Consider the following 22,383-nt stretch of genomic DNA (forward strand, 5'->3'; position numbering starts at 1 on the left):
GCTCTGGGATCTAGCTAGCTAGCTAGCTAGCTATCTGTCTATCTATAATATACAAGGTCTTCATAAAGTCCTTGTGCACTTTTAAACTTTAATAACTAAGATTGTAGGTATGATAGAAACAATCTGTAAATGGCATTTAAAAGCAAATTTATTAAGGTTTTAGGACAACTAAAGTACACAATGCTAGACTTCAACATAACCACCATCCATCATGATACAACGCTCAATCTGATCTTCCAACTCCTTGAAAACGTTTCCCAGTTGCTCTTGAGCTACTGCACTAATTGCATTGGTGATCCTAGCCATAAGTTCCACCAAAGACTGTGGTTTTGACAAGTAAACTACACTTTTAACATATCCCCATAAGAGGAACTCCAATGGCAATGGGTCAGGTGAACAAGGTGGCCAAGCAATTGGTCCACCTCTGCCTATCCACTCACTGGGAAAATGTCAGTTAGGAACTGTTGTACATTCAGAGCATAGTGGCACGAAGTTCCATCTTATTTAAGAATAAATTCATTATTACTTATGAAGTCTAGCATTGTGTACTCTAGTTGTCCAAAAACTTTAATAAATTTGCTTTTAAATGCTGTTTACAGATTGTTTCTATCATACCTACAACCTAAGTTATTAAAGTTTAAAAGTGCACAAGGACTTTATGAAGACCTTGTATATATGATAAGAGAACTGGGAATGATTTAACAAAAACTGAGTCTACCTCTGATACCATAGATATTTATGTATCCTATCCTATCAGATATATTATATACTATCTATATTTGATAGGAGAACTGGAATGATTTAACACCTTCTGAGCCAGCCTACTCGCAGCTTTCTCTGTAGCACACAACTAAACTCCCTCTACATGTCTCAAGAAGTTATCCTGAGACCCAGTCTTACACTGATGGAAGGCAATAAAGGGTTCTCTTTTGAATTCAGTGGAAGAAAAATCAGTCCCAGAATCCATTTTCCAAAAGAAGTGAAGAATCAATGCCTCTGCCACTCTTTAAAAATCATTCTGGATGTTAGCATGTCAGCAAGACTAGAGTTCTTTCAAATACAGCACTTGTGGTTTGATTCTCTGGGTGTTGCCTCTCTATTTGTTGGATTGTTTTTTTTTAACTTGCTTCTCATGTTTTTTGTTTCATAGGCTTTACTCTTGTCTATTGTTTGTAATTTTAACTTTGTTCCACAGCCCCTTTAGCTTAAGTTCCACTGAAGTCATTAAACTCTGGTTGCAATTTATTTTTACATCTAATTTTTTAATCTGTTTCCTATCCCAGAATGGAAAAAAAACCCACTTTTCAGTAAACTTCATAACCAAATGGGGATCGTGGGGGGATGGGTGGGGGGGGAGAGGAGGGGTTATCCTTGGCTTTGGTCTATATTGGATCTGACTAGTTGTTTTGTTAATGCTTCTTTAGTGTATATTATGGCAGGATGGTTAGTTGCCTTGTAATAGTCACCTTCTGCATGAATTAAATACATCAGTGAAAAGATTATTATATCCTGAAAACTCTCTGCTGAAGTGCTGAAACTTAGAGACCTCTGGTGCCATTAGCAAATCTGTACGTTGAGCAGGGGCCAGGATCACAATTTCCACATACCATACATAGGTGGAGGGCTTGTTATTCACGCTATCCCGCCTACTGGAGGATGCCACTATTGTTGCTGACATTGCTGACCATGACCCGTTGCCAGTTCTTCGAGATTAATCCTCTGCCTCTCCAGCAGCCGCAGATAAGTGTTTTGATATATTGCTAGATGGATAGGATTTTCAGTGTCTCGCAATCCTGCTGATACAAAATGCCTTTAAGATCCTGCCTTTCCCATCCTAATCTACAAAGGAAACAGGAAAAAGGAACTTAAACTCCCTGTACTCAGACAGCAATGAGACTGTTGCAGTTTGCTCCTGCACTGCAAGTTTTTGCCTCTGACTTGTAAACAAGAGCCCTTGTACCATGCAAGTGAAGAATAACCAGTGAAGAGTATACTCTGTTAAAGGATATTCCTAACTCCATGAGCTGCTGTGGAAACTGGATGGATACATTTTGGAAAGCATGGACCCTTTAGCACATTTACTTCTCTATGGATTCAGCCTGATGATTTCAGGTAAGACTTCACTTTAATTTCTGCCATGCCACAGCTCTACTGTTTCTCTCTCAATACATGGGAGGCTCACTTCTTAAATCCCTGCTTTAATGAGTTATCCTTACTAGTTTAATTGTTGACCTTGACTTTGCCTACATAAAGATTTTTCAGATAAAGAGAGGGTAGTGCATGCAAGTAGGCAGATCTTGTAAGCACTAAATGCACAGTTATAATTTCATTAATGCAAAGGTAATTTCATATCATGATGATCTCCAAGGTCAGAGATGCTTTACTCAAAGATGATCATTTTCTGAAGCACAAGGAAGCCTATCCTTTTCCATGGGCTTTCAGTCATTCAGCGTTAAAGTACTGTGTGACAAGATTGTTTGTGTAGTTTTAGGAATAGGTTAGACAAGGACTTATATGGGATGGTTTGGATGGGGATGATCCTGTCTTGAGTAGGGGGTTGGATTAGATGACCTCTGGAGGTCCCTTCCAACCCTAATTTTCTATGATTCTATGCTTTCCCTGCCAGCTTCTCCATCTGACCATCTTCTAGGCAGTCTCCTCAATACGACACACAAAACAAAGCCTGGGAAAGGGAAACAAGCCTGAGAGACTTTGAGATAGCTTCACAGCAGAACTCTTGTTCCTCGTTCACTCCAAAAGTTCAGCTTCAAATCTCATTTTGATAGTGACAGGACATTTCTAGTTTAAATGTCACATGCAGTACAATTTCACATGATGCTATTGTAAGAAACGGAAGGGAACAGCAAAGGAAAAAAGAATGTTTAACTGTGGTATAACTTGCATTACAATTTCTTGATCGGGTAAAAAAAGTTTAGAAATAGCATCTAAATATTTAGAAAAATCTGAAGATATATGCATGCAAAAATGTTTACTTTGAATTTGGAGTGTGGATATGTGTGCATCACTACATAATTACTGTATATCATTTACTGCTCTTTTGTGATGTGAGTGTCTTGCTAGTTGTAGCTTTAGAGCAGTTCATCTCTCATTTCATTATTGACTTCACTTTAGGGATAGCTGGAGAATCCTTTGAGCATTATGAACAGAGAAACTAAAAAGAAAATTTCAGTTAATCTGAGCTCCTTTGCTCAGAAACGAATCATCTCTGAATCTCCCATCCCCAAAGCAAACTCATATTGTACACACTGTTCTCTGCAGGAAGCAAGTAAAATTCATTAACACATTGGAATGCGAGAGAAACAAAGGCTAGCTATGCAGATTAACAATAAATGTGGACAGCATGCTCAGTTGATTTCAGTATTGAAGAGCTGCCAGTCACAGCCTTTTCCACAGGGCTTGACCAGTTAGGTGTGTACTGGAGTCACACCCATCTCAATAGATCTGTCAGCTTTCCCACTTTTGTTCAAGTGTGATATCATGTTTCCTGGGGCTAGTGCTGGAAGACAATGCTAACCCGCTTTCCTCTAGATACAACAGGCGGAGTCCAGGAAAGCAGTATTGACATTCCCTAAGCAGGAGAGGCATTAAAGTCAATGCGACTGACAGACTGTGAACTGACTTAACCTTTTCCTACATGATGGTGGACTTCTGTGGGTGTGCTGCTGATCTACTCCACCCTTGTTCTAAGGTGGGGACTGTGCCTCTGGGCTTGGTTCCTAGTTACATCAAATACACTGTAATTTCCTTTTCTTATATCAGCACTTCATCATCTTCCACAGCCAAAAGGGTTCATAACACAAGATGCTGTTAAAGAAAGAATGGGATAAATTGTGTAGTTTTCTTCCACACTGGACATTTGGGCAATCCAAAGCACATCTCCATTTATTCTGACAAGAGGGTTAAATTTAACTCCGGAGTTGGACATTAAATAAAGCCATGGATATGAACATGCTCGCCCTTGCTAAGATTCTGTTTTTCTCTTCATTTGGCCCATGAGCCGCCATGAGAGGTTGAATGAAGAAACTGGATCAAAACAACCTGGACACACAAGCTAGTTTAAAAGAAAATTCCATTTTCACAGCCTGAGACTGTCTCTGTTTGAGTGGGGGCAGCTCTCATTGCTCACCTGTTAATGCTAATAGACTAAGCAAGGATATGATTGGAGTAAACAGTATCACTTGTCTTCTAATAAGTAGTAAGATTCTCAATGAGATTGGAAATTTAGGTTGGTATTGCACATTGAAACTGACTCTTGCTAAGTGCAGTTAAAATGCAAGTAGACACAGGTTCAAGCAGTTTAGCACATGTTAAGTGCCTTCATGGCATTGCAAAGTTGTTTCCTTTCAGGAAAAAGTTATCTCCTAACGGGTACTAACTTTCATAGGCCACTATATCCAAATGACTTGAAACTGTTGCAAGTAAACAGTTTCTCCTCTTGGTTTTGGTATTGTGTTGGAGCTCCATTCCAGCAAGATGGAAGCCACAACCTTCAGAAAGCCAACAGTAATTAAGAACAACTTCTAATTAATTTTACAAACTGTTCCTGGCAGGAAGCTTATACATTTTCAGGCCACTAGGATGAGCAGCATCTGTGAAGTTTTGCTTAGTACCAGGAGTGGGAGAAACCAATGGGTCTCTAACTGCAAAAATAATTTTGATTCATTTTTATCTGTTACGTTTTAATCTGTATATGGTGACATCCCCTAAAAGCTACTCTGATCACCCAGGAAAAGATGCACCAAAAGCAACATTACAACATTACTAAAATTAATAACTCCATGATAATTATTTATGTATCCAATGTGAGATATATATCACAAAAGGATCTCTGATCCCTACTTGGGGTGTACGGATGCTACCATAACACAAATTACACATAATTATTTATCTCATCATGTGTATAAATATATCCCTCTACATGTATGTAATTAAAATATGTAGTCATACATAAAAGTATATTGAAGATAGTATTCTAATATAGATATGTCAAAACAAGGCATACAACTATACAAGTGTTATAGCTCATTGCACAGAGTGGATGGTTAAAACAGTCTTGGGTTTCAAGACTTGTTTTTTTTTCATTTTGTGAGACATTTTCACTCCCTCAATTTAAACCAAGGGAAACATAAGTAAAGTCCTCTTTGGTATCTCTAGCCAGTATGACATTTGACAATAGGATTCTTCCTTCTTGCCTTCCTTCTGGGATTACCAGAGAAATAAGCTAAAATAATACACAGTTTTCAAGCTTATGTTTTTGCCAGTGTCAAAGAGAACTTGAAATATGTTCTTCTTGGACAGCTGTAGGTTGCCAAGTGTGTCCTAACTGAAGCAAATAGTCAGATTTAGATTTAGATTGGTGATGTCGGCTATCTCAGTATAACTAATAGACTATGAAACTATAAAAAATATTTTTACTTCGAAATGGCCCTCAGCAAACAACTTAACACTCTTGAACTCGTGTAAAAAGATCTAATCTGGATTTAATTGCAACAGAGGAAAAGGGCTAGAGTTTTTGGTTCCTCCTCTCCAGATGTGTGTGTGATTCATGGTATATAGCAAGTCCATCTGTTTGTGGTCCTCTGATCAGTTCCATGAGATGGCAAAGTCCTGGTATTATTCTAGAGATGCAGACAAATTTCTGTAGATTTTTTTTTCAGAGAGAATCTCCAGACAATCCAGAAGTTATGGTCTTGATGCAGGACTAGCTGTTTGAAATTTTGTGGCCTGCTAGAAGTCAAGAGCAAGAGTGTGACTTGGAGTAAATATCATAACTGTATGCAGGAGATTTGTCTAAATGATCATGGCTTTAAGATTAGATTTACTATCTGGGTGCAAAGAAAACCTTCCAGATGTAACCTGATATACTGCTCTCTGTTTGGAAAGATAGGTAATGAAAAACAACAACTGCAACCTGGACAGACTGCTTTAAATGCCCCGTGCAGCTCCCAAGGGATATATTAATTTAGGGCTGCCACCAGTATTCCCAGGGAACAGTTCCAGCATCTGGGATTAGCAGGAGCAAAGAAGCATTGCATCAGGCCCTAAATAACTGCACCCAAAAAGGTACAGTGAAGTGCCATTACATTCAGAAGGAGATGGGTATGATTAGAACTGGTTGGAAGGTATGAGTTGAAATTTTGTTTTGGTGAATTTTTGGCTGCTTACTAAAGCCAAAATGGTTTGCATGGATGTACTGGTCTCCACAAACCTTTCATCTGGAGTGCTGGGGAGTGAGTAAGTGATCTAGGTGGCCAGGATAGTGCACTAGAATGTGGGAGACCTTGGTGCAACTCCTGGAATGGCCTGATCCAAAGTGATAATGGTTATAAAGCACTACTCTGAATCAGGCACAGCAGAGATTTGATCCTGTTCTTTCCATATCCAGCACCAATATCCTATATGCAAACTGTCTCCTTTTTACCCAAAACACAGTGAAAGGGTTTTGACTTTCAGTGGGCATGTCTACATGTGCAAATGCTGTGGGGTAGGCTTACTCTAGAGTAAATTACAGGGCAGCCATCTACATGTGCAGTGATTTGGTGCTTCCTGGCAGCAGCTGCTCCCACCCCCTCTGGCCCTGTACCAGGCCCCTGCAGCAGCCAGAGGGCACTCCCCCTGTGTGCTATCCCAGGGGCTGGCAGGGAGATCTAAGAGACAGCTGTCTCCTGGCGGGGGCTGGGAGATTGTTCCTTGCCCCCAAGAGCTGCCTGCTGCTAGGGTGGGCTCCAGTGGCAGAGCTGGGCAGAGAAAATGTCTCCCTACTCTGGCAGCAGGGAGCTCCAGGCCGCAGCTCCCTAATTGGGGTTAGGGGTCTTGGAAAGAGCTGCGGGGGAGGGGGCAGGTCTCAGCCCCCTTCCCTGATCTACTGGTGGAGCAGCTAGCAGCAAATGCAAGTAGCAAGTTAACTACAGAATAATTACCTTGCAGGTGTAGATGGCCAACCAGAAGCAAATTTGCTCCCAGTCAGTTGGGCAGTGGGGGGCAGGAAATTGCTCTAAAGGAAATCCACCCTGCAGCATTTGCACGTGGGTGCATCTACACAGATACTATCATATGCCACAATAAATAACTGCGGCTTAAATATACCTGTAGATGGTGACATCAGGATTAGTTTACTCTGGCTCAAATTGAGGTAGAGTATATCCAGTCATATTAATTGCACATATATATGCACCCACTGGTTCTGATTTTTGTTTCATTTGCTCTAGTGTATTGCACACAAAACTAATGTAATTATACTGGCATAATATTAGTGCAAGAGGAAGGTCAAGTCCCTTGGATTCCCATATATTTCAGTCAATTTTATAGCTCATCTATGTTATCTCCTAAGTTGATGGGCAACTAAATATTGTTTTTTAAAGAAATGGTGGCACAGCTTGGATTTTGGGTCCCTTAATCAAGTTTTCTAAAAAGTAAAAGGTGGAGTTACAGAACCTAGATGGAATAAAAATGCTTTCATAATAATAAAAGGGAAAAGCCTAGAAAATAATTATTTCAGAGGCAGTTTCTACTTATTATTGTCAGAAACTCAAGCACAGCAACAGTATGATAATATTGGGGAAGTACATAGGGAACCTCATTTCCAGTGTCATGTAACTGTCCTGGTTGAATAAATAAATACCTTAAATGGGGAAAAGTAAAATCCTTGCTTGAATGCCTGTGGTGGCTTTGAATATATAAGATATTGCTAACTGAAGGCGACTGGCTAATGAAGTTAGATTTGCAAATATAGTTCTTGGGACCTCAGAATGGTTGTTTTCCCATGGTTACAGCATATGTAGGAAAGCAAATATATTGGTGAATTATAAAATGCTTTTTGGTGGCCTTTGTTCCTTTCTTTGGGTTTGGCCTTTACCTTGCAAATGTTAATGTATTTGCTGAATTTATGACTGATTCATCAGACTATATGATGCAACTATATACTGGTATTTTAAAAATTGCATATATTTTAACTGCTTAATTGGAGATCTTCTACTCCAGCAACTCCAATTGTGTTCTGACCTTCCTGACTTCATCCCTGCATTCCCGAGCAATGCTTTTATATTCTTTTCTAGTTATTTCCCCAAGTTTCCACTTCTTATTAAGCTGCCTTTTTTGTGATTTAGTTTACTAAAGAGTTCTCTGCTAAGCCAAGCTGGTCTTTTGCCATACTCGCTAGTCTTCCTGTGCATCAGGATGGTTTGTTCCTGCAGTCTCAGTAAGGCTTCTTTGAAGTACAGCCAGCTCTCCTGCACTCCTCTCCTCCTCAGTCTTCCCAGGGGATCCTGCCCATGACTTTCCTGAGTGAGCTGAAACCTGATTTTCTGAAGTCCAGCATCCTTATTCTGCTGCTCTCCTTCCTTCCTTCCTTTCCTTAGGATCCTGAACTCAGTCATCTTGTGGTCACTGTTGCCAACCACTGCTACATTCCCCACCAATTCTTCCCTGTATGTGGGCAGCAGGTCAAGAAGAGGACAGCCCATAGTTGGCTGCTCCAACACTTGCACCAGGAAGTTATCCCTAATACTTTCCAGAAACTTTCTGGATTGTCTGCGCACTGTTGTATTGCCCTCCCAGAGGATGTCAGGGTGACTAAAGTCCCTGACAAGACCCAGTCCTATAATTGGTAAACTTCAGCTAGCTTTTTGAAGAAAACCTCATCTGCCACTTCCTCCTAGTTTGGTGGTCTATAGCAGATCACCCGTCTTTCTCTCCCCTCTGACCCTAACCAAGACACTCTCAACAGGCCTATCTCCAGCTCTGTACTGGAGCTCTGAGCAATCATATGGCTCTTCTGCATGTAAAGTACAATTTCTCCTCCTCTTCTTCCCTTCCTGAACAGTTTGTACCTATCTATGACAATGCTCTGGTCATGTGAGCTATCCCACCAAGTCTCTGCTATTCCAGTCACATCATAGTACCGTGACTGTGCAAGGATTTCCAATTCTTCCTGCTTGTTTTCCAGGCTCTGTGCATTTGTGTACAGGTACCTGAGGTAACTAGTTGATTGCCCTGATTTCTTAGGAAATAATGAAAGCACCTCCCTTGTTGCCTCCTTCTGCTTGTTCTTCCTCAGGTCTCCTGCTTCCCCACTTACCTCAGGGCTTTGGTGTCCATCCTCCAGTGAACCTAGTTTACAGCCCTCCTCACTAGGTTCGTGAGCCTGTCTGTGAAGAGGATCTTTCCTCTCTTCATCACATGCACTCACATGACTGCAGTGGGTCAGGCCAATAGCTGGGGGGGCATTAGAGCACACCTCCCTGATTGGCTGGAGCAGACAGGAACCAAAAACTGGAGACAAGAAACCAAAAACCCAGGGCCAAGGCTAGCCTGCCCACACTGCAAGACAGGGTTTGCAGGGGAGATGCAAAACATCCTGGGATGCTGGAGGACTGTGAGCTAACTTGAATCTGTAGGGGATCTGGGACAGAATTTCCATATACTAATTTAACCTAAATCAGTTAAATCTGATACGACAACCATGCAGGTTTATCTTAAACTAGTTTCAGCCAGTTTGAAAGAAGTTTATGTGGACTGAACTTCTGTTGTGTTCATAGGCAGAGAAAGAAAATATTATCTGGGGGCTGAGTACACATAGACACACACACACACACCACCAAGCAGGTAAGACTGTGGAGGAGGGAGGGGCAGGGGGAGAGGGAAGGGTCATGGGGGGTTTAGATCTAAGTTCCCACAGTGAGCAAGGGTAGCACATGGCAGCAGGCAAATAGCATCATGCAGCTCTCAAGGCAGCAGCAGTGGGATGCAGAGCCCAGCCCACAGTGGCAGCCCACCTCTGCCCCTCACAAAAGTCCAGGGGTCACATGCCCCCATGCCCCCCTTGGGATGTGCATAGCAGCAGAGCTTCCCCCCCCCCCTTACCCCTGGACAAGCTGGCTGGGCTCCAACTGTCCCATGACCCACCCCAGGGCCCCATTCACCCCAGCCCCTACCCCTGACTCTGCTCCCTCCCTCCTGCACTGTGAGGGCCTTGATCTGGCTCTCCCCATGCCACTGCTGTGGTGGGCAGTGCTGCACATGCTGCCAGGCTGTAATCCTGACTGTGTGCAGGCTGTGGCTGGGTTTCTGTGCCCATGTGTGTCCCCTGCTGCAGCCACCCAGAGTCCGTGCCCAGTTGCCCTGTGGCCCTCTGCGCTGCCAAAGCTGCCCCATGTTTGTGGGGGCTTATCTCCATTAGCCCCAGCCTTCTGCAACCCATGGTTGTGTTATGCATTGGAACTGGTTTTCAGTAACTTAAACTGGTTTATGTGTAACTTCTGTCCCGAGCCTATAAGAAGCAACAGATACCTGATTGCATTGAAAATCTATTTCCCTGATAAGTTCTATGGCCACCAAGCAGTTTAAACAGCTGTTTTTGGTCAATTTTCTTTGCAGACCAAAGACAATTTATTTATGTCAGGGGTGTCAAACATGACTCGTATATCAGGCTGAATTCCAACCACGGTGATTACTACTCATGATTACACACCAGCTGACCTGTTGAAACTATTTTGTCTGTTGGCTTCCATCCTCTGGTCAGTGGCAATAAACCCTGCTAATTTAACCCTGTTACTCTCGGGGATAAACTACACTAAGTTAACTTCCACTTTCCATAGAATAGGAACAGACAGACCAAAACAAATACTTTGGATTCAGCTGAACTACGGGTATTTTCCAACCTTTCTCCCTTAAAATAATTTGTTTCATCCATCTAATGGTTTGTTTCATTTAAGTCTAGGTCCTGCAAGAATTACTTCTGAGAACAGTCTTAGGACTCAAAAGGGAATACTCACGTGAATAATAGTTGCAGGATCAGATACATGTAACTGTAGAGAACACCCCTTCCCTTCCTCTGGTGTTTTGTTGATATACCATTCTTCTGCGGTTGCTTGTCTGCACCATGATCAGAGCTGATAAGAACATGACAATTCCCACCTGCAGCAACCTTCAAGGCATTTGGTTGTATTCTACACTGGGTGTGCCTACATGAGGCAATTTACGGAGCAATAGAGCTAATTATTGCCTAGTAAGCATCACTGTCTACATGTGCTGACCCTTATTGTGCAGTAAGTTACTGCATAGTAAGTTCAGCACTATAGATGGTGATGGTGTTGTCTACACCTACATGTATTTGTGATCCTGCAACCATTATTCATGTGATTATTCCCCCTGGAGTAAATTAATGCACAGTAAGGTCAGCACATGTAGATGGTGATGCTTACTATGCAGTAATTAGCTCAAATGTACAGTAAAGCATCTCATGTAGATGTTCCCAGAATGTAGGAGAATGGATTTTATTCTTCAGGCTCAAACCCCAGCGCCTCCCTTACTGTTGGATGTTATCACCACAATAATAACTTATCCCAACAGAGGAAAATGCCAAACTTTTCCTGTGTCAACAGCAAAAATCTTTCAATGTTCTGAGAAATATAATCAATATCATAGAATCCAGGCATCAGCATAACTGTTGGAGACAGTACTATCCTATGGCAGAGTAATTTATTCCACTGAAATGCACATGTAGATGGGTTTTGCAAACACACGTAGAAAACAGAAAGGAAAGAAACAAGTGGTGTTAGTTTAGATTGTAAACTCTAAAGTCAATGGGATTCTTTCCACTGATTACAGCCAAATGTTTCTAAAGCATCTGACTTGTTATATTTTGTTCCTTACTGCTATTTACAAGCAATAGTCTTAATTTGGTTTTTTCCTGCTATTGAGTCATGGAGGCAGCCTTGTTCCATTTGAGCAACAATCATTTCTAAACAATGATGTATCAGCTTTGTTTTCCTGCAAAGAGACAGTTGTCAGGATGGAACCTGGTTTGTTCATGAAAGTAGTTTGAGCGCAAGAATCTGACTCAGAAGTGAAATAATATGGGTCATTGTTATCTTTGAGTCACTGAAAAAGTTAGGCATCTGGATCTCTTTAGGACATAAAATGCTTCATTATCTTTAAATGCAGATAAGAATAAATAAAAATAAGAAGCAATAGAACTGTTTATCATGAAACTGCACTTATAGCTCAATTCTGTGAGAAATCCTTACGTCACTAGATATGGGAAAATCTTTCAATTCCAGAATTTTGAAAAATATCTACTGAGAGTTTCAAATTTAGCCAATACCCTCCAAAGAAATCACAAGGTGATGGGTTTTGGGGTTGTTGGGTTTTTCTGGTAAAATATTGGGTTTATTTTTCCATTATGTCTACTGGCAAAGCCTTTTATTATCCCTTTAAGAAATGGGACAAGCTTGAATTAGAGGCGGACTGATACATTGGTCCGATATCAGATTGGTACTGATATAAAGAAAATTGTCTATATTAGATATTGGCCCAATGAGGCCAATAATTTGGCCGATAAATGCCTGTGCTGTGTGCAGCCATAGCGCAGCATGGAGCAGAGCCACCAGTGTGGAGAGCTGCTTCCAGCTGGTAAGCTGGAAGGGGTGGGGGGAGGAAAGGGGTATGGAGGTGCAGATCAATACCCTCCTGCTCAGCTGGGGCGGGGTTGGCATAGGATGAAGGCACAGCTCGTGGTGGGGTGGGGACAGTTCCTGCCACTGCTTGTACCTGAGCCCAGCCCCTGGCAAGGAAAGCCCTGCACAGCACCAGCTCTGGCTCTATCCCGCAGCTGCAGCCCACCTGTGCCAAGCAGATCCTGGGGTGCACTCCCCCCACCTCCTGGGGTGCAAGCAGAGGTGGGAGCTGCCCCCACCCCACTACAAGCCTCATCTCCGTCCTGCGCCCCCCCGCCCCAATTGCGCAGGGCCTCCCCCCTTCCTCACTGTGGGAGGCGTTGATCTGCCTTCCCACACCCCTCCCCTTCCCTCCCCTCCTCCTCCCCTTCTACCATACCAGACTTACCACCTGGTGGCAGCTGTATTGGAAATCAGATTGATATCAGCCAATATGCCTCCTTAAATGTCCGCTATCAGTATTTGCCCTTACAATCTCTATTGGTGCACTCCTAGCTTGAATCCATAAATGGTTCATTTCTTTCTAAGACTGAATAAAATTATGAACATACATTTGAGCACAGATTAATTTAATACCGTGCCTATTGTAATTGTAATAATAATTAATACTTCACTTCATTCTAAAGGTTTACCAGAGAAGCTGTCAGATTCCATTACTTTCTCAATAAAATTGTCAAAATGCTTGCATCTTGATTCCAAAAGAGATTTTTAAAAATTATTATTTGTTTGTTTAAAATGTGGTCTTTACTATGCAAGACAGATAGACAGTGTGAAGAATTGCAGTGGAAAAGCTAAGTACACAAGCTAAGGCACACTGAAAAATTCTGAAAGGCCAAACATTTTATTTTCAATCAGTAGGAGCCAACCTTTTTGGCAGGTATGCCACAAATTAATCCTCACACTTTTCCCAAGTACCACTCCAGTCTCCTTTCCCTGCTTGATCTGATGCTGTGCTTTCTGTTCCCTGCCCTCTTCCTGATATGGTGCATGTTGCACACAGATGCTTCTGATGTCAGTGCCACTTGTGGCATGTGTGCTGCAGGTTGGTCACCCCTTTTTTAAATATTGACTTCTGTTTTTGTGACCTTTTTTGAGGATCTCAAAATAAGAGGAGTAGGTGGCTTGGCAAAATGGGTCATATATTTTCAGTATGCTCCAAAGTAATCTTAAATCCCATAGTTATAAATCATATAATGAATGTGCTTCAGCTGTTCTTATACTAACCTGCTTGTGAGGCATATGATCCATGCTTTGGCAATGAAGGCCTAGCACAGATTTTAGCTGCCCTGTTGGTAGGGTATCTCTTTGGCTTATGGTCTTACCCCAAAGTTGTTGCTAAAAAAATATTTACTTTCTTAGTCACATTAAGGACAATGTAAATCTATTGTTCTTATTGTATTATAATCTCCTTTCAGTGATACAGACTCCAGCCCTGATGATAAAAGAGTGGGCTTTACATATTGAGATTATTCATAGATAAGATCCTTCCTCCCCAGAGATGCTTATTTCCCCAACTAAATTCCTGCCTTGGACTGGAGGCCACATCCTACAAACTCCTTAGTGCTTACAACTACCACTGATGCTGAAGAGGGTATATGAGAGGAAAACTCATCATATTTAGAGGGGCCCTTTTGTCTATATTGTAGCAAAAATGTAAACAGTTACTTGCAAGCAGTAAAGGCCAGATTCTGTTCCATCCACTAGGTGCCCAAGTGTGATAATATTTCATCATGAAAATCTTGAGTTACGAAAAGCAGCAAAGAGCAGGATCAATACTGCCTTAAAGTATGCTTTAGTTTTCTCCAGTCAAGAGCTTAGTTATCTCTTTCTCTCTCCAAAGGAGCGCCCAGTTATCTCTCTAATAAATGAGTTTTATTGAGCATTATAAAGTATTAACTCGAAGTATGCATAGAAATATAATCTTAGCAGTTTCAGTAATCTTAACAAGATACAATTTTAGCAAGCAAGTAAGTGTATATTACCAGTCCTAATAATACACACATTGAGTGCTGGCCAGGCATCTCAAAGTGGGCTCTGGTTCCTTGAAGGGAGAACAGATATCTTCAGTTCTCAGACATAGTTGGAGTGAGGGGAAGAAAAGAGGAGGAGGGGACAGGAAGAGAAAGGGGAGGAGAAGAAGAGAAAAAGGGAGAAAGGGAAAAGCGGGGGGGGCATAATATTTATAGTCCTTTGGTGTGTACCAACTAGGCCAATTTTCTGTTTTTCATCAACAACTTGGGGTTTGTCTTCACTTTATCATTGTTTTTCTCTTCTTCTTGGTACCAGGTGCCATTTGCTTCAAATGTGAGTGGAATGTACCATACAAAAACTTTTATCCATAATAAGCATTTTTACCACCAGACTCTTGCAGAAAGGTAAGCTGCATGAGACCTTTTCTCTGTAGGGAGCAGATCATACAATAGCATAACTCCATGAATGCACTCTTAGCCTACTTATGCAGACCTAAGGGACCATTACAGTCCTGTCAAACATCAAGAGGCTGAACTGTCTCCACATGTGTGCCTGGGACTGAGCACTTTGAGCTGGGGCAGAGCAGCCCCAGTCTGGTAGGGGTCTGGGGGGTCAACTGCAGGCTTTGGGTAGTGGTATCCCATGGTGGAGGGGCTGACTGGGGCACAAGAGTGCTAAAGTGCAGAGCTAGGAAGCAGGCAACCCCCACATTTTAGCACCCTTGTGTCCAGCTAGCCCCTGTCACCATGTACATGTACATTTTAGTGGAGTAAATTACTCTGCCATAGGATAGTACTGTCTCCAACAGTACTATCTTACAATGGAGTTAATAAATTTACTGAGCCCTAATACCAATGTACATGTAGACTGTGACACATTACTGCAGAGCTAATTAGTCAACTCCACAGTAAAGCATATGTGTAGATGCAACCGTAGAATCCCACTTAGGTTCCTTAAGTCCACATATGTGTGTACAGGGTGGGAAAGAATCTGGCCCTTAGGCTCCAATCACACAGAGACAATTGTCTGAGTCCTGGAAAGATTTTCTAAGAAAACATTTGAAGAAAAGTTTTAGGTAGTAAACTGGTGCCTGGGCATAACCATTTCTAACCAGTTGTTAAAAGCTGGTCCAGATTAGGAATTTTATCACTGGCTTCATTGGGGGAGGATTTCTGCCTAGGTACCTATATCTGTCTCATTTGGTATAGCCGCATTACCAGAAACTATATAACAGTTCTTTTAAGCTGTGGGCAATTGCTTTTTGCAGATAGGACTCTGTAAATCCTCTTTCAGTTCTTCCTGTGCTGCTATTTCCTGCCTCCAAGTGGAGTTCTCCTTTGAGGATAGGCCTTAATTGTACTTGGAGCATGGAGGAACCCAGCCTAGTTGGTCTCTGTATACTAAATAAGTGCCCTCAAAGGAACCTCTCGCCATAAAAGCAATAAAGAGCTTCCCTTCAGAACAAGGGAAGGGCCAGAAAAGACATTCGGATGAACTAAATACAAGATAAGTGTGTAGCACACTGTAGGAAAAATTGTCCTACAGAGATATGATATCTGGGTTACCACACCTAGACTGCTTAAGTTGCTTGAGTGTCTATGGTGTCTCTGTGCTACACATCCCTCTGTAATTAGGGTGAAGTTACACACTGTACTTAAACCTACCAAATCTGTGGAATGTTAATCAGTGTTAAAGTAAGAATGTACTATAAGCAGCGAAGGGTTAATACCATTTCTTTTCTGCACAGCTCTGACTTGCCAGGAAAAAGGTGGTGAGCAGGGACATGGCTAGAAGCCAAGGTATCTGGGCTCTATCCCTGCTTTTGGGGTCAGGGGCTAGAAGTGGTGCATCCTGGGATGCTGAAGGACCGCAAATTGCTTATTTTATCTCCATGGAGCAGACTGAAGTTACCCTAACATGAGCTGGGTAGTATAGCCCAGAGTTAACCTTTGCCTGAAATGGCGTATGTTTGAGATGCTCAGAGGGCACTTAGCACACATTAACAAGGTTTAACATGTTGATGCTTGCATTTTAAGTATCCTTAGTATGGTCTAAGTGTAATGTGTAAATTCACCCTAACATGGACAGAACACAGAACAAAGATGACAGAGGTCTATGGACCATAATGTGTAAAAAAGGCAGGACACACCCATTATTCTGGAAAGGAATCTAAGGAACCAACAAAGGCTACTCAGGATTAAAAAGGCATTAAGGGTGCTTGCAGAAGTGACATCTGTCATATGTTAGGCCCCTTGAAAGCACTGTGCAGCCATGCCTTGACAGAAGTTCATGGCTGCAGAGTGCTTTAAAAGTGCTCAGACTTGCAACAAACTAACCCTCATGTAATTTGGAGCACCTTCTGCTTTGGAGCACGTTCATTAAGTTCTGTCTGTCCCTGCACACAATCAGGAACTTCTGTCTGTCCCTGCAGGGGGCTCCAATCCGTTTGTCCTCCCTACCCCTCCAGCTCATGCTGGGCAAACCTACCCTAGAGCTCCCTCCCTCTCCTTTCTCTCTCTCCCTTCCTGCAGACAGCACTGGAACTGGGGGGGGGGGGGGAAGCAGAACTAGGGGAGAGAGCCTGAAAACTGTCAGCTCCTCCTGTATCAGCTCCAAAGTGGAGCTCAATCCCCCACCCCTCTAACCCAACAGCGAATGTCTGTTGGGTTGAGGAGGGGGTGTAGTCACTCCAACTCATAGTGCTTTCTGTGGAACACCATGAGTTAGAGTGAGGAGATGCACATCTGTCAGCATCCTAAATCATTGGCACGGCAGATTATCAGCCCCAAATCATACCAGTTTGTTCCAAAACAATCTAACAAAAGGAAGATTGATTCCCTTTTAGACCTTTTTATCTTCCTAAGTTCTTTTCCTCCCTCCCACTGCTCCCTTCCTTCCCTGTTTCCCTCCTTGTTATTTCTTAGAATTTATATAGCACAGATCATATAATCACATATATGGTCACTATTTGTTCTGCCTTTCCTTTAACTGTGACAGACTTCTCTTTTGGCCTAGCTATGCTATAAACGTGCCACGCAACACAGTCCTCAAACATACTGCAGTGCCCTTCATGGGCTGCCATCTAAATTGGAAGCAGTGTAACCATCTCTCCAGAGTGCTCAGTTTGGGGTAATTAGTGCCAGGGCCAGCGAGTCTGTCCTCATGCTAATTATCCTGCCTACAGTACTGTACAGATGACACCATACTGATTCCAGTTCAGGACACAACTGATGTAGACCTGTGAGCTGTTCTCGAGATGCTGTTGCCTGACTTGGTAAGATTGACTTATAGACTCTGAGGGTGCCTGTACACAAGCTGGGAGGCTGCTCCAATGCACTGTTCAATAAGCTTTAGATAAAATGTCCCTGCCACCATTTTGAAGCTTGGGGATGCTGACACATGAGATGCTCTGGGGCTTTAGTTAGAGCAGCACTTGGAGCAGCTTTAGTTAAAGTGCCCCCACCTCCACCCCCCGGAGGCATGTAAAATCACCCTGAGTGTGAAGGAGGAGAGACAGCAGATCTGTAATTGATGTTGAGCAGAGTTTTCTGGTTAATCGTCATTTTACTCAAAGTTAAATATCCCAGTGTACGTCAGGACTATCTTGAAAATGTCCAGGCCTTGTCAGGGGCAGGTGAAGGTTAGTTAGCACTGCAATTTGGGAATTATTTGGACAGGCATTTTCAGAGATACAGTGCCAAAGGAAAAAAAAAGGCAAACCATTACATTTTCCCCTTTCTTCCAACATTTTCAAACTTACGTCTACAGCTCATATTATAGAGCTGCTTTAGTCTGAGATTACTCAGACTTTGACCTCAGCTAGGACCTACTTCCCTGTTCCACACTGGGGGAATAATATTTAAAAGGGTTTTGGTAGGAGCCTGTGGTCTAGCTCTGAAAATGTAAAGATGTGTGCTGCTGTTCCTCAGTAGAAAAATAACACAGTGCTAAGGACAGATAGGGTGCCTGACAACATATGCAGCCTTTGAGACTACACAAGGGGGATGAGCTCCAGCCAGGTAGAGAATTGGTGCTCTCTGAAGTAAGTACCCGCTATATCAATACTACCAGCCATAGCCCAGTGAATGACAGTGCACCCTCTGGGTTTGAATAAGTGTTGCATGGAGACCCCAAAGTAAGTAACGTGGGGTGGGGGGAAGGGCTGGCAGGATCAAGGGGGCCTGGGAGGTTGGGGAGGGAGCACTGGCAGGTTTTGGGGGGTGCTGGCAGGTATGGGGGTGGTGTTGGTGGGTCGGTAGGGCACAGGAAGGGTTGGTCAGTCAGGGGAGTGGAGGGGAGCTAAAAATAGCCCATGAGGATTGGAATGGGGGGTTAGGAACACCACAGTCCTGGGGCTAGACCCAGTGGCTGGGATGTCCAAGTTGAAGGGCTGTGATGTGAACTCATGTAGGCATTCATGAGATCAGGTTAACCCCTTCCTAGATTGGGCTAACCCATTCTTGGTCTAAGTTAGGATACCACCTGAGGTGAACTAGATTAGATTGGGTACAACAGTTTTTGCCCAAATTAAACCCTTTGAATGCCTGTATGAGTGGGCATTTAGATCAACCTACCCCTGGTCCGTGCAGAGTTGTGCACAGCACTCAGCACTTTGCACTTACATGGCCAGCTGCTGTCCCTGCCAGGGCAGCATCAAGGCTGTGGGGCTCAGTGTGTAAGAGAATACTTTATCTCTATATTTCAGAGGATTCAGATTAGCAACTTTCCCCATTCTGGAAGGGCCAAGGCCACACTGAGCAACCAGAACTCTGTTATAATACTGTTTTGGCATGAATTCTCTATAAGCTCCCCCTCCCATTTCTAGTGCTTGTTTCCTGTGTGTTTCCCAACTGCCTTTGCACATACAGCAATTTGCTTTCAAGCAAAGGTCATTCCTGCAAGGAGAAGGGCGGGAGTCAAAGAATTGTTTCAAGGAAATACATAGGATCTTCACTGATACAGAAGCAGGCTGTTTCCTCTCCATGTTTATTGTGTTCTCAGAAAGCTAAATCCCATAGCCTGTATCCCATCCCAGCCTGGGTAAAACTCCCATGAACACTGAAGTTCATTTTTGCCAAGTAGAAGTTTCACCTGATTAAAGACAATAGGATTTGATCAAGGCATGTGTGCAAACAAGGTTGCTGTAGCCAAGGCACACAACCTTGAGCCTGATGCATTTTCTCTCAAATCAAGAGGAGCTAATGGCCTGATCCAGTGCCATTGGAGTCTGATCCAATGCCTTCAAGCCTTGCAAGTCCAATTGTCTCAACAGCCTGGAGTCAGTAAGAATTGGAAGAGCTTAGCTCCTTCTAGGAGATATTCAGTATTTTGCAGGATCTGGCCCTAAGAGAGGTTCAGGTTTCATCAGATCAGAACTTTCACCTGAATGGCATTTTCATCTCCACTGGAAATAAGTTATAGCCATAAGATTTTGGCATCAAGGACTAAAGATCTGTGGATGGACAAACTCTTAATTATCTCAGGATAGTCACATACTGTACTTAGACGATCTATGGATCTGGTTCTCAGTTGTCTTATACTTTGTGGTTAGTCATTAATTTACACCTGTTCAAAGGAACTGCAATTTGGTTATAAAGTATTACCATTCTTTTGACACCTATACTGCACAGGTATCAAAGCTTAGAAAAGTAGCGTATCCTGATGCTTTTACCTGAGATATTGAGACACTCTTACAATCAAGAATGCAATTATGTTTGTTTGGATTTTAAATCTATGGCCATGAAAGTAGTAGATTTAGTAGTATCTTGCACCAGGCACATTAAGTATAGAGAACTGTCAGGACCTTCTTGGGTAAGGAGATCCAGTCCTCCAGGGTACTTCTATATTTTGGCTCTCAGATTTTTGCTCATGACCTCCAGTACGGCAAGCCAGAGTCACAGCCTTGTGCCAATAGGTTAAACTAGGCAAGCACTACTGAAATTCATCCCCCATGGCAATGGCAAGCTAAAATCCTGCCTCAGCTACACCACTCAAGTAGAATCTTTTTCATGGAAGGAGTTCAATCCAGATTTGAATCTCAAAGTTCAGAGAAGTTAGGAGTGAATTCATGCCCTTCTCTATTTAGATCTGGTCAAGTATGGGCCGGACCTTCAGCTGGTACAGATCAAATCAGATCTGTTGACTAAATAGAGTGTGTAAACTTGCAGAATATAGCCGATATGTACAATATGTACAAAGCATATATGTAGTAGGCCTGTGTGAAGTAGCAAGTATTCAATTCGGATTCAGATTCAGCTGATTTGGAGGGACAGTGGTTTGGTGATTTGGATCACTGTCCCGATTTGATTCAGCCAATTTGGAGATTTGGCACAGATTCAGATTCGGCCAAAGACTATAATGGGGAATCACTAAAGTACCTATAACTTTGTCATTTTCTTGCAAATTTGGATGAAGACAGAAGGGATGGTAGCCCCTTCTGAGGTCATGAAGCCTGCCAGGTTTCAAGGATATAGATGCAGGTGTTTCTGTGAAAGTGCATCTCCAATTGTTGAAAGCAAAACTTGTATCATTTGTGTGTGATAAGGCAGAGCAGGACGAATACTGCAGGGATGGTAGCCCCTCATGTGGGTATGAGGACTACCAGGTTTCAGGCAGATTGTAGAGGGGTTTCTGTGAAAGTGCATCTCAAGGTTCTGAAAGCAAATAAAAAAAGCAAAAAGGTGCGGAGTGAGGAGGGTGGCACTCAGTCCATCTACACGTGGAGCTTGCGGAATCCCAGCAGCGGGAGGTTCACCTTCAGGAACACCAGTTGCTCCACCAAACCAAGATCCAAGGAGGTGCGGTGGGGTGTCACAACATCCCCAGCAATGCTGAACACCCTCTCACTTGGAACACTGGTTGCTGGACAGAACAGGTGTTCCCGGGCAACCGTGGCCAGATCCTGCCACATCTGGCTGTGGGTTACACAGTAGGCCGGGGGTTACAGTGCAGAGCCTCCATATCCTCAGCAAGATAAGTAGCCACCGAGGCCTCCATGCTACCTGCTTGGAGGTAGGGGGTCTGGTGCCTCTGGACCCCAACATTGAATCCATGCCCTTGGCCCACAATGGCTGTGGTGGAGGAGATTGGCTTGTGGTTGGAGTGCTGGCACAAGAAAGTGGATCCCCCTTTTCCACATCCCCCTGCCTGTGCCCTTCTGTCCTGACTCTGTTCACCAGTACCGCTTTCCAGTGATTGAGGGTTTTGCTGGTACAGACACTCCCCTTCACCGTTGGATTGCACATGCCCACCATATGGGACCATACGGGACCACAATGGATCGAGCCATTTTTTGATGCCCTCCTTCAGCTGCTTCACCAGTGCCTGCACCTCTGGTGAAAATGGCGTGTCCCCACCAGGAACATCAATCCCCTGGAACTCCTCCATTCCATTCTTAAGTCCTTCACTATGGGGATCACCTGGCTAAGGAGGGAATCACCAGCACTGAGGGTCTCAGTGACCTCAAGGAATGGCTTGAGGACCCCCAAGATCTGGGAGATGGTATCCCACCCTGTTTTGTTAAGAGGGCTGCCAATCCCAATCTTCCCAACCAAGGCCATCTCATGGATAGCCTTCTGTTGCTTGACCAGCCTTTCAAGCATCAGGTGTGTGGAGTTCCACTGAGTCTCCACATCCTGCATAATTTTGTGTTGTAGGATGCTCAGCTCTGCCTATTTGTCCCATAGCATTTTGCCCCCATTGATACTCTAATGGAAGTAACCCACCACCTTCCTGCATTTTAAAATAAGCTGGCTGGTAGTGACAGCACCATCGCTAGGAGCCTGTACCCCTCCAAGGCATCCCTGACTATGAGGTGGAACTTGTGTGCCACACAGTGGATGCCAGCAAAGTTGGCATCACACACCACCTTGACCATATTGGTCCCATTGTCAGTAACCATGAACCCATGGGTGAGCTTACCTTGTCCAATGAGCCA

The 22,383-nt window shown here is 43.3% G+C and overlaps 1 protein-coding gene across 1 annotated transcript in view; it reads left to right on the forward strand.

The window, feature by feature from the left end:
* The first annotated feature begins 1,690 nt into the window (after window positions 1–1,690).
* The window catches only part of TEK (TEK receptor tyrosine kinase), a 73,565-nt gene continuing 52,872 nt past the window's right edge, over window positions 1,691–22,383 (forward strand). Inside the window, exon 1 of the mRNA XM_090038813.1 lies at window positions 1,691–2,112. Within this exon, the coding sequence (XP_089894939.1) occupies window positions 2,061–2,112 (52 nt within the window). The 5' untranslated portion in view covers window positions 1,691–2,060. The remainder of the gene's footprint in view (window positions 2,113–22,383) is intronic.

This window comes from Crocodylus siamensis, chromosome 3 (genome assembly GCF_052110815.1).
Source record: "Crocodylus siamensis isolate JL-2025a chromosome 3, ASM5211081v1, whole genome shotgun sequence".
In the NCBI taxonomy this organism is placed as follows: Eukaryota; Metazoa; Chordata; order Crocodylia; family Crocodylidae; genus Crocodylus; species Crocodylus siamensis.